Source organism: Mustela putorius, unplaced genomic scaffold, assembly GCF_011764305.1.
Source record: "Mustela putorius furo isolate JIRA1106 unplaced genomic scaffold, ASM1176430v1.1 tig00000743_pilon_pilon_pilon, whole genome shotgun sequence".
Taxonomy (NCBI): domain Eukaryota; kingdom Metazoa; phylum Chordata; class Mammalia; order Carnivora; family Mustelidae; genus Mustela; species Mustela putorius.
The window spans coordinates 5,749,528-5,761,826 of record NW_025421464.1 but is presented as its reverse complement, the minus strand read 5'-3'; the positions used below and the strand labels follow the sequence as shown (position 1 = coordinate 5,761,826).

Genomic DNA, 12,299 nt, shown 5'->3' with positions numbered 1-12,299 from the left:
GAGCTGAAGGCAGAGGCTTTAACCCACTGAGCCACCCAGGCGCCCCAATGTAACAACTTTTTAAAAAACATTTTATTTACTTGAGACACAGAGAGATAGTGGACAAGCAGGGTGAGGGGCAGGACAGGCAGAGCCAGAGGGAGTAGCATCCTCCCCACTGAGCAAGGAGCCCGACTTGGGACTCAATTCCAGGACCTTGGGATCATGACCTGAGCCCCCAGGCGCACACCTAATGCCCACCAAAATACATGAAAGCAAAAACCAACAGAAGAGAAGGGAGAAACTGACAGTTCTACAGTAATAGTTGGAGACTTCAATGTCCCACTCACAATAATAGTACAAGACAGAAGATAAGTAAGGAAATAGAGCATTTACACAACACAGTAAGCCTCGATCTATCAGACTTAATACAGAGCACCCTACCCAACAAGAGAATATACATTAAGTACCCCACCGCCAAACCAAGTTTTTTCAAAATCAAACTCTAGGCCCAACATGGGGCCTGAACTCACGACCTTAAGATCAAGAGTCAATGCTCCACTGACTGAGCCAGTGGTGCACCCACAAGTTAAGTCTCAACAGATTTTTAAAAAGATATAAATCATACACAGTATCTTCTCTGAACATAGCAGGATGAAGTTAGAAATCAATTTAACAAAAGGAAAACTGGAAAACTCACAAAATTGTGTAATTAAACAATATACTTATTTGTTTGGGTGGGGGACACAGGGAGCGGAGGGAGACGGGGTAGGGAGAGAGGGAGAGAGAAGCAACACTAAGCAGGCTCCGTGCCCAGTACAGAGCCTAAGGTAGGGCTTGATCTCACAACCTTGAGATCATGACCTGAGCCAAAAATCAAGAGTTGGACGCTTAACTGGGCCACCCTGGGAACCCCTCCCTTTTCTAAGAGAGGGAAAGGGAGAAAAAGAGAGAATATACTTTTTTTTTTTTTTTAAGATTTTATTTATTTATTTGACAGAGAGAGAGAGAGGTCACAAGTAGGCAGAAAGGCAGGCGGGGGGTGGGGGGGGGGGAGAAGCAGGCTCCCTGCTGAGCAGAGAGCCCGATGGCAGGGCTCCATCCCAGGACCCTGAGATCATGACCTGAGCCTAAGGCAGAGGCTAACCCACTGAGCCACCCAGGTACCCGAGAATATACTTTTAAACAACCAATGGATCAAAGAAGAAATAGAGGGGGAATTAGGAAATACCGAGAGATGAATGAAAATAAAACATATCCAAACTTAGGAAATATAACAAGTGCTAAGAGGGAAATTTATGGCCATAGACACATTAAAAACTTAAGGAAAGATCTCAAATTTAATAACAATCTAACTTTACAACTTAAGGAGCTAGAAAGAAGAACAAAAAACCCAAAGACAGCAGGAAGAAGGAAACAGGATTAGAGCAGAGACAGAGAATAGAAAAACAATAGAGAAAAATTAATGAAACAAAAAGATCGGCAGAACTGACAAACTTTAGCTCAACAGAGAAAAAGAAGTCAAACACTAAATCAGAAGTGGAAGTGGAGGTATTATTACCAATTCTATAGGAATAAAACGACTGTAAGAACACTAAAACAGTTACACATCAATAAATTGGATAGTCTGGATGAAAAGGACAAATTCCTAGAAAGACAAAACCTGCCAAGACTAAATCATGAAAAAATAGAAAATCGGAATAGACTTTTATCTAATAAGGAGACTGAATCAGTCTTCAAAATCTCCCAATAAAGAAAAACCCTTCATTGGTGAATCTTACCAAAGATTTAAAGAATTACTAATCCTCAAACTTTTCCAAACATTGAAGAAACACTTCCTAACTCATTCTGTGAAGCCCCATTACTCTGAAACCGAAGCCAGACAAAAACACTACAAGAAAAGAAAGTTACAGACCAACATCCCTATGAATGTCGATACCAAAATCCTCAAGGAAATACTAGCAAATACAACTCTGTGGCACATTAAAAGGGTTACATACCATGATCAAGTGGGACTTCTGCCTGGAACGGAAGGATGATTCAACATGAAAATCAATTAATATACTAAGATGCCACATAAACAGAATGAAGGAAAACAACCACACGATCATCTCAATTCATACAGAAAAAGCACTTGACAAAATCCAACACCCTTTCATGAGAAAAACACTTAACAAGCTAGGAACAAAAGGAAACTACCTCAACGTAATAGAAGCCATCTATTAAAAAGCCACAGTGAGCTTCATACTCAACGATCAAAGTCTGAAAGTGTTTCCTCTAAGACCAGAGATAAGGCAAGGATACCCACTATTACCACTTGTATTCAGCAGTACTAAAGTTCTAGCCAGAGCAGTTAGGCAAGGAAAAGACAAGACATCCAAATTGGAATGGGAGAAGTAAAATTATCTGTTTGCAGATATGATATTCTGTGTAGGAAACTCCAGAGATGACACATGCATGCACACACACAGAATTATTAAGTGAATTCAGCAAAGCAGCAGGATGCAAAGCTAATAAAAATGAGTTGCTTTTCTATATGGTAACAACAGATAAGCTGAAAAGGAAATTATAAGACAGTTCCATTTACATTAGCATCAAATAGTATAAAATATTTAAGAAGTATGTAACCAAGGAGGTGAAAGGCTTGTACAAAGGAAACTATAAAACACACAATAAACAGAAGCCAATCCCCTGTTCATCATGCCTTAATATTGTTAAATGTCAATACTACCCAAAGCCATAGTCCCTTTCAAAAATCCCAACAGTGTATTTTTGCAGAAATAGGAAAACGCATCCTAAAAGTCCTATGCAATCTCAGGGGACCCCAAATATGCAAAACAATCTTGAAAAAGAACAAAATGGGAGGACTCAAACTTCGTGACTTCAAAACCTCCTACAAAGCCACAGAAATCAAAACAGTGTGGTGTTGGCATATAGACTGACCTATATAGATCAATGGAATAAAACAGACCGCCCTGAAGTAAACCCTTGCATATATGGGGAAACGAGTTTTGACAAGGGTACCAAGACAGATGGGGAAGGACGCTCCTTCCAACAGACAGTGCTGGGCAAGCTGGACACCCACGTGCAAAAGTCAGACCCACCTAATGCCATATACAAAGATGAACTCAAAATGGATCAAGAACCTAAATGTAATACCTTTTACAACAGTAAAGCTCTGAGAAGAAAAAAGAGCACAAAAGCTTCAGGACACTGGATTTGTAATGATTTCTTGGTTTTGACATGAAAGGCATAGGTAACAAAAAAACGAATTCATGAAAATTTAAAATTTTGTGCAGCATAAAAGTCCTCTACATAGTAAAAACATAATCCACAAAGTGGGAGAAAATATTTGCAGATCATGTATCTGGATAAGGAATTAATATTTACACTATAGAGAGATTTCTTAAAACTCCGGAACAAAAAAAGCAAACAACCTGACTTCAGAATGGGCAAAGGACTTCCATAGATATTTCTCAAAAGAAGACCTATGAATGGCCAACAAACATATGAAGCCATGCTCAAAATCACTAATCCTTAGGGAAATGTGAGTCAAAACTATAATAAGATACCACCTCACACCCGTGAGGATGGCTGCTCTGAAAGAAATGGGAAACAAGTATGGGAAAGGACGTAGAGAAATTGGAACCCTTGAGCACTGCTGGTGGGAGTGTAAAATGATACAGTGACTGTGAGAAACACTGTGGTGCTTCCTCAAAAAACTAAAAATAGAATTACCGGGGTGCCTGGATGGCTCAGTAGGTTAAAGCCTCTGCTTCTGGCTCAGGTCGTGATCCCAGGGTCCTGGGATGGAGCCCCGCATCGGGCTCTCTGCTCAGCGGGGAGCCTGCTTCCTCCTCTCTCTGCCTGCTTCTTTGCCTACTTGTGACCTCTGTCTGTCAAATAAATAAATAAACTCTTAAAAAAATTATTTATTTGACAGAGAGATCATAAGCAGGCAGAGAGAGGGGGAAGCAGGCTCCCTGCTGAGCAGAGCACCCTATGTGGGGCTCGATCCTAGGACCGAGATCATGACCTGAGCCAAAAGCAGAGGCTAACCCACTGAGCCACCCAGGGGCCACATGTCATTTAGTGTGTTAAAAAAGTATACATTTTGATAACTCTCTATTAATGTAATTGGTTTCCTTTGTTATTCTGATATAATTTCTACTATATATTATTTAAAATCAGTTTTCTGAAGTATCCACAGAAGCCTACCTTTCAACAAACCCTGCCCACATAGAGCTGCTAGTTTCTCAGTGCCTTGATGTTTTATCCAAATTTTAGGTTTTTTAAATAATTTACTCATTTATTTGACAAAGAGAGCACAAGCAGGGGAAGCGGCAGCCAGAGGGAGAAGCAGGCTCCCCACCAAGCAAGGAGCCCGATGAGGGACTCAATCCCAGGATCCTGGGATCATGACCTGAGGGGAAGGCAGATGCCCAACTGACTGAGCCACCCAGGCGCCCTCCCCTTATTTTAACTTTTATTAAATTAATAAAATTAATTAATTCATAACTTTAAAAATAAGTAAAAGCACAGCAGTGAAAGAAAAATAGGACTACATCAGAATTAAAAACTACCATGTACACAGGTGCCACTATTCACAACATCTAAAGAACTCTTGCAACTCAACAACAAAAAGACAACCCAATTAACAAACAGCCACGGGGTGCCAGGGTGGCTCAGATCGTTGAGTGTCTACCTTCCGCTCAGGTCATGATCCCAGGGTCCTGGGATTGAGCCTGGCATTGGGCTTCCTGCTCTGTGGGAAAACCTGGTTCTCCCTCTCCCTCTGCCTGCTACTCCATGTGCTTGTGCTCTCTCCCTCTCTCTCTGTTACATAAATAAAATTTTTGGAAAAAAAAAGAAAAGAACAAGAGTTGGCTTCACCCATGTTTAAAAAAAAAAAAGAATACCTCGAAGAAGGAACAGAGGAAGAATGACCTCTTACAGAGATGGCCATAGGAAGCACCTGATGGACAGGGTTTAGAGATAAACCTCCCAATCTCCAAAGATTTCTCCAACAAAAATATAAAAATAGCCGACAGGTATATGCAAAGATGCTCAACATTATTAGCTGCCATGGATATACAAATTAAAACCACAAGGAGAGGGGTGCCTGGGTGGCTCAGTGGATTAAGCCGCTGCCTTCGGCTCAGGTCATGATCTCAGGGTCCTGGGGTCGAGTCCCACATCGGGCTCTCTGCTCAGTAGGGAGCCTGCTTCCTCCTCTCTCTTTCTCTGTTTGCCTCTCTGCCTACTTGTGATCTCTCTCTCTGTCAAATAAATAAATAAAATCTTAAAAAAAAAAAAACCCACAAGGAGATACTATTTCACACCCACTAGGATGGCTAGATTCAAAAAGACCAATAATTCCAAGTGTTGGGGAGGATGTGGAGGAATGAGCATCCTCACATTCTACTCTTGAGAACGTTATATGGTGCAGCCACTGTGGGCAGTAGTTTGGCACGTTCCTCACAGCGCTGAACGTAGAGTTACCCTGTGATGCAGCCATTCTACTCCTAGGCACGTGTCCAAAAGAAATGAACACACATTCACATAAACACACACGTGTTCACAGCAGTGTTCTGGACACTAGCCTGAAAATGGAAACAAACCAACGTCCGTCACCAGATGAATGGATAAAATGAAGTCTACTCAAAGTGCAGGAGTGTTCAGCAATAAGGAAGTGCTGACAGATGCTACAACCTGGATGAACCTTGAGAACCTCATGCAAAATGAAAGAAGCAGACACAGGGGCACCTGGGTGGCTCAGTGGTTTAAAGCCTCTGCCTTCGGCTCAGTTCATGATCCCAGAGTCCTGGGATCGAGCCTCACATCGGGCTCTCTGCTTAGCAGGGAGCCTGCTTCCTCCTCTCTCTCTCTCTCTCTCTCTCTCTGCCTGCCTCTCTGCCTACTTGTGATCTCTGTTGAATAAATAAATAAAATCTTAAAAAAAAAAAAAAAAAAAGCAGACACAAAAGACCACATATTGTAGGATTCCATTTGTATAAGTATCCAGAACAGCAGATCCCCTGAGACATAATCCGTGGTTGCTAAGAGCTAAGGAGGAGGAGCCAATGAGGAGGGACTACTAATAGTTACAGGGTTTCTTTTTGGAGCAATGATAATGAAATTAGTAGTGACGGTTTTAAAACACTGTGAGTGTACTAACTGCCACTGAACTTTAAAAGGGTGAATTTCATGACATGTGAATCACAGATCAATAAAGTTGTTACAGCATGACAAAAAGTAAAGAGAAAGAAAGCCTTCCAGAAAGAGACAACTGAAAGATAGATATGAGGAAGAAAAGATCAGAGGCTGAGGCTCCACCTGACAGGTCCCACGTCTGAGTGATGGGAATTTTGGAGAGAGAGAACAATTCAAGTGAGGAAATTATTTTTAAGAGTAAATGCAAGGTGGGGCACCTGAGTGGCTCAGTCGGTTAAGCATCTGCCTTTAGCTCAGGTCATGATCCCAGGGTTCCGGGACGGGCTGCCATGTTGGGCTCCCTGCTCAGTGAGGAGTCTGCTTCTCCCGCTCACTCTGCCGATCCCCCTGCTTGGGCTCTCTCTCAAAGTAAATTGTAAAAACAAAAAACAAAACAAAAACCACCCAAAGGTTAATGCAAGACTATTTCTCAGAAACAAAAGACCTGTGTCTCCACCTAGGAGGGGCCTATCCGTTGCTGGCACATGAACAAAGCCCCAGTCCTCGGCATGGCACTGAGGAATTTCACAAAAGAGGTCAAGTGAAGAGCCTAACAGCTTCCATCGATAAAAGACACACAAAGGCCTGAGAAGCAGAATGCATCAAACTCTTTAGTACAAGTAACAGAAGCTAAACACAATATAGCCTTAAAGATTCTGAGGGAAAATGATTTTCAACTTTATGCTTATAGGTGTGTGTGTGTATGTATGTACATGTGTGCACACACACATATATATAATGTGTTAAGAGGTATATATATTTATAGGTTATTTACACACACACACACACATACACACACACCCCTATAAACCTACACATTTATATACATAATTTATTATTTTCAGCTTTACACCCAGCCCAACCATGTGAGGTCTAAATAAAGATACGCAGTTTCCAAAAATTTATCTCGAATTGAAGGTGTGTGGCAGCAAAATGACGGACTATAGCCAAGAAAGCAGAAGGTCATGTGGTCTGGAAAGTGGGGTGTCCACCATGGGACAGTGGCCAAGGGCAGGCCCAGGTGATAAAAAGGGAAGTCTCTAGACAGCAACTAGGCAAAAGGCCCAGAGAGTGAACTGGCCAGATGAGAACAGAGAACTAGAGGGCACCGGGAAAAAGATGAAATCATGAGGTTATCTGATGTGTGCGCGTATCTGGGAAATAACACAGATGTAGGCTGGCAGATGTGGTGGGATGTGTCAGAAAGTAACAAATTAGAGCTTAGAAAATGAAGTGTAAAAAAGATGAGGCAGTCATTCATTTTAGGAAAGATAAAATGTGGGAAAGGAAATAACATCATCGGATGGTATCAGGCTCTGCAGTGATCGGTATTTCCATCCTCACAGTGCCCAGAACTACTGGTGGTTATTTAACCCCAAATGGTGGTGTCCGACATGGAGGCAGATGTGACAGAGCTAACTGCTCCTCTCTCAGAGCAGGAAATCTACATGTTGATGATAAATTTGAGAGGAAACACAAGGCAATCCCATTTAAAAGACAAAAGCCGCAGTAGCAAAGCGAATACCAGAACGCACAGCTGCCGAGACCTGTGGCTGTGGACGGGGAGGGTTGAGGCCGGCCGACAGGCCACCGGGTTCCTGTGGAAAGGCTCTCAGTGCGTTCTCTAGGCCTTGCCTCCATTCTGAGAAGGGAACCGGGGCCATTAGCCAGGCCCCCTTCGCTCCAGCCCAGGGGCCGTCCCTGCAGCACTCACCTTCTTCAGAGAGGTTGTTCTCTTTGGTCTCCTTGTCCATCTGGCAGCACCAGCCCTCCAGCCGCTCTGTTTCTGCCTGAAGTAGCTTCAAGAACCAGTAGCCGTCCCGGCGGCAGGCTCCTGGCTGCGCTGGCTCTGCCGGGGAGCTGGAGGAGGTCTCAAGCCAGGGGTCGGGTGGGGGCAGCGAGGACGCCTCTAGGGCAGGGTCGCTGTTGTCTCCATAGGAGAGGTTGCGCTTGATCTGGGCAATCTTGGGGGCCTGCCGAGGCCCGGCATCAATGCTGATGGAGTTGGGGTGTGGGGTACAGTCCGGGAGGCTCCTCTCAGATGACTTACAGCTTGAGTCGTTGGCATCCTGGGTGTCTGAGTCAGTGTCCCGTCGGGAGGACATGCTGTGAGAGGGGGCGCTGCTTCTGGGGGGTGGGGTGAAGTGGGGGTGGGGACAGGAAGAGGTGAGAGTCACCAGGAGGGCCAGAGACCAGAGGCCACCCCGACCCGGACACACGGGAGACAGAGAAACGGATGCATCGTCTGCTCACCATGCGCCTGAAGCGGGTCCCACAGCCCCCGTCTCATTCTCTGCTCAGCCCTCGCCCCACCCGTCCGCGCACACGCGCGTGCGCACACGCGCACACACACACACACACACACACACACACGGACAAGGTCATAAGGTTGCCTGTTTACTGCAGTGGGGCCAGGAAGACCACCAACATTGGGGTGCTGGGCCATGTCTCTGCTGGCCTCGCCGTCCCCCCCGCCCGTGGGCTGATTAATCTCGCAGAGCAAGCGCTCATTACTGGCCCGCCCGCCTGCCTGCCCAGCTTCCCATGCCTGGGCCACTGCCCGAACCCCAAACCCAGCTTGGTTATTAGAAATCCAGCAAGGAGAAGTGGGTTAGGGAGAGCAGGAGGAGAAGGCGCAGGAGAGATGAGAGCAGAGGGAGGGAGAGGAGGGGGAGAAGCAGCCACCACCTCTGTGCGACTTACCGCCAGTCGTCCTCTACCTGAACCCCGATGGACTGGAATTTGGTAGCGGGACTGGGCTCCTCTTTTGGCACTGGCTGAATGCAGTCAACCTTATTGAAGGACAACGACAGCAACGGCACGGAGACAAAGACAAAAATAAAAAACAAACACCACACTTGCTGCTGAAATTCACATTAGTGGGACGACGCAGAAGGACAGACAGGCACGAGGCATGCGGACACTGCACGCGGGCCCGAGGCCGGACCCAGTGAAGCCGGGCACTGCTCATTCGCGCGGAGGCGGGCGGGCAGGTGGGCGGGAGGTGGGATGGGGTGGAGATGACTGGCTTTCCCTACTCTGAGGAGGGTGCCATCACATCGATTGCTTTGGGTCCGTTGTCCTCCGAGAGGTGGGAACCGTTCCTTCTAGTCCTCTCCTTTACACGCATCAGAGAGAAGAAAAAAAAAAGAAGGACGACGAGAGAGAAAGAAAACACACACACACACACACAAAGCCACAGCCGTTATCTGGTGTAGTCAAAGCTGGGGGCTGTCTCGAGGCAAAGATCGCTCCCCCCAACCCTGCAGCTGAAGGGCAGGCTGGAGGCGCCTGTATCAGGGACAGACCTTGGACAGCGGTTCTGGATTTGGAAGCTACCCCAAGGTGATAGCCGGTGAGGTTCCAGGACACTCTGGGATGCCATCCCTGGGCCCGGATGGCTGAGGTTACTTTCAGCAGTGGGTGGGCCTGGGGAACAGTAGGCAGGACCAGGGCCAGGGCCAAGTGCAAAAGCTAGCTAGCACTTTTTCTACACTCCTGTTAAAGTGGAAGGAAACCCGGCAGCAGTCACGCCCCAAGTCTGCCTTTCTTCTCTGGGACCAATTTGCATGGCCATGAAGCAGGCAGGCCAGCCTTTCCGTCACTGCTCATGAATGAGGGAGAACCCAAACCTGACCTAGGGCTTAAGGGGTGGGATGAGGGTTGTCAGGGTATCCTTGGAAACTGGGGACTCTCAGTCCCTTGTCTTCACAGATAAGGCAGGGGCCACAAGGCTTTTTGGGGCAAGGGCCAGGCACCAGGCTCCTCGCCATGGGGATGCGGTTGCATTCCTCCTACAGTAAGAGTCCGTGGGAAGTGCACCGTCATGGATCTCAAAGATCTGTGACAAGAGTTTGGCCTGGGGAGGGGATTAATCCTAGGGAGGAGAAGCCTTGGATGGATCCAAGAGCTAGGATCCTTAACCCCATGTAACTTTCTAGATGAAAGGAATCAACGGTGAACCTAACTCAGACCTTCGGAAGACAGGAGCCTCTGGTTTGGCCAAGGAGAGGGTGGGGCTGCCCAAACAACGACCCTGGGTGACAAGACCCAAGAGACTAGGCTACTCTGATGTCCCTAAGAATGCCCCTTGGAGCAGTTGCACAGGGCAGGGACTGGACTCCTTATGAAGGATCCCAGAAACCATTAATCTCCTGGACAACTCTGTTCCTGTATTTGTGGGGAAACTAAAGCCCTGAGTTACCTCTTAGGGGGAAAATAATTCAGGACAGTACAAGAAAGTGGCTAGTGAGCCTTCTCTGGTCAGAGCCATTTGGTCTCCTCCGTGTCTCAAGTTCCTCGGGCATTTTAGCGCTCTGCCATCCACTTGGCCGTATCTGGTTGCTCAGGGGAGCCCTTGCAGCCCCAAGCCACAACGCACACGAACCTGACCTCCCTGAGGGGTCCGCCTTCCCCAAGCTCAAGACTCCCTGTAGCTGTCCTCCCTCCCTCCCTGCCCGGAGTGTGGTCCACTTTAGTCAGATCCGGCCAGAGCAGGGCTCCAGGTGCCCCAGCTCGGCTGCCAGAAGACAGAGTACTGCTGTCTGGTGCATGCAGAAGGTGCAGTGAAGCAGTGGAGGGGAAGCTGGTGTGCCCTGCCCCGCTGTGGGCCACGGTTGTGGGTATACAGTGAGTTTGGCTTCCAGGAGGTTCTGCTGGCTTTGGCCACTTGGTCCTGGGGAAATATCTGCCTGGATACCCTTCCCATGGAGGGAGGCATCAGGACCAGCATCACACTTCTCAATTTGACATGGGCCTGGTGCCTCGAGCCACCTACCTGTCCCCAGGGCCCGAGAGGGCTCTGGGTAATGTTCCCCTCAAGCAACCCCCATGGCTCAAGGGCTCTGGGTCCTGGGCCCCAGGCCCATCGGCGTCTACGCTCCATGCTGCTCCCGCCGCCAAGCGGGGCTGTGGCCTCCGCACCCGAGCTGACCTTGGATTAGAGAACTGTTAGGCCAGTCCCACCTCCCACGCGTTGGCTGACAGGGCAAAGGGTGGAGTGGACAGACAGACAGTGGACAAGTGAACAGTGGACAGGAGATGGCTGGCTGGGTGTAACTACATTCACTGGGGCAGCGCATCAGAGGAGCAGGGCCACAGGCCCACAGCTGCAGACCGCAACGGGAGTGGGCAAATGTTAGAACTATGTGGCTGTGGGTGGAATCTGGTTTGGCCGGCCACGTGGGGCCAAGCCCCCGAAAATACAGACAAACCACTTTGCCCCGGAGACCTAGCAGGCCTCCACCAGATGTAATTACACACAGGCAGGTGCACAGAGTGGGCTGAGGACACAAGAGTGCGAAAGGGACCCCTACTTGTATTCCTATAGATGACAGTTTCCTTTTGGGGATGGCCTCAGGGTGGGATTCGGAGCTGGTCAGCGTCCCTTGTTCACTCTTCAGAGCTGCATGTTTTGGGGGTGGCTCAGGGGCCTCCGAGGCTGGGGTGACTCCGCCCCGCGTCACACTAGGCGGTCGGGTACTGCTGTCCAGGCTGTCCGACGAGTTGCTCAGGCCCGACTGGCTTGTCACCTCACTCTTGTGGTCCTGGCTGTCCAGGTAGGTGTCCTGGGCAGACTCAGTACTGCTCTGGACCGTGACAGAGATGAAGGGCTTTGACGTGGTGCGTGGAGGGACCGGTGGTGGGGTCTTCTTATACGCCACTAGGCATGATGAACCTGCAGACGGGAGAGGAGGGTAGGGAGAAGGTAAGATCCCAACCCTCCTGAATCTCTTTCAAGTTTGAGGCCCCACTTGACTGGCCTTAAGAAGGATTTCTGGAGCAGGAGAATTGGGGTCTGACATAGCAATGACCAAGACAGACACAGGCCCTGCCCACCCTCCTGCTAGGCCAAGGCCACGTCTAGCTGGGGATGCCAGCATGGGCCAAAGACATCCTCCACCTCATAGTCCCATACAGAGGTTATTTTCCAGTTGGGGCCTGGGCTAGATGATAAAGTTCGTGGTGCCACAGGCTGTGACAGAGCCTGATCCAGTGCCAGGGGAGGCAGTGATTGCAGAGTAGAGGACAGGAATGCTAAGGAATGTTAACCTTGCTTCCTCAAGCTCACTGAGAGACCTACTGCTGCCCCTGGACTTTTCCTCTTC

General features: G+C 48.1%; 1 protein-coding gene and 1 long non-coding RNA gene across 6 annotated transcripts in view; one reads left to right on the top strand and one right to left on the bottom strand.

Moving 5' to 3' along the window:
- DLGAP4 (DLG associated protein 4) overlaps nucleotides 1-12,299 on the bottom strand; it is a 136,483-nt gene that overhangs the window by 18,562 nt on the left and 105,622 nt on the right. For 3 of the 5 annotated variants that reach the window (XM_004746497.3, XM_004746499.2, XM_004746500.3), the window contains 3 exons: nucleotides 11,508-11,869; nucleotides 8,896-8,984; nucleotides 7,907-8,319 (listed from right to left, as the gene is read on the bottom strand). In XM_004746497.3, coding sequence (XP_004746554.1) covers nucleotides 7,907-8,319; nucleotides 8,896-8,984; nucleotides 11,508-11,869 — 864 coding nt within the window. Of the gene's footprint in view, nucleotides 1-7,906; nucleotides 8,320-8,895; nucleotides 8,985-9,230; nucleotides 9,311-11,507; nucleotides 11,870-12,299 lie in introns of those variants that run through there. The other 2 variants (XM_004746498.3, XM_004746501.3) reach the window with 2 other exon arrangements.
- The window catches only part of LOC101676675, an 85,942-nt gene that overhangs the window by 57,939 nt on the left and 15,704 nt on the right, over nucleotides 1-12,299 (top strand). The gene's annotated exons all lie outside the window — the stretch shown is intronic.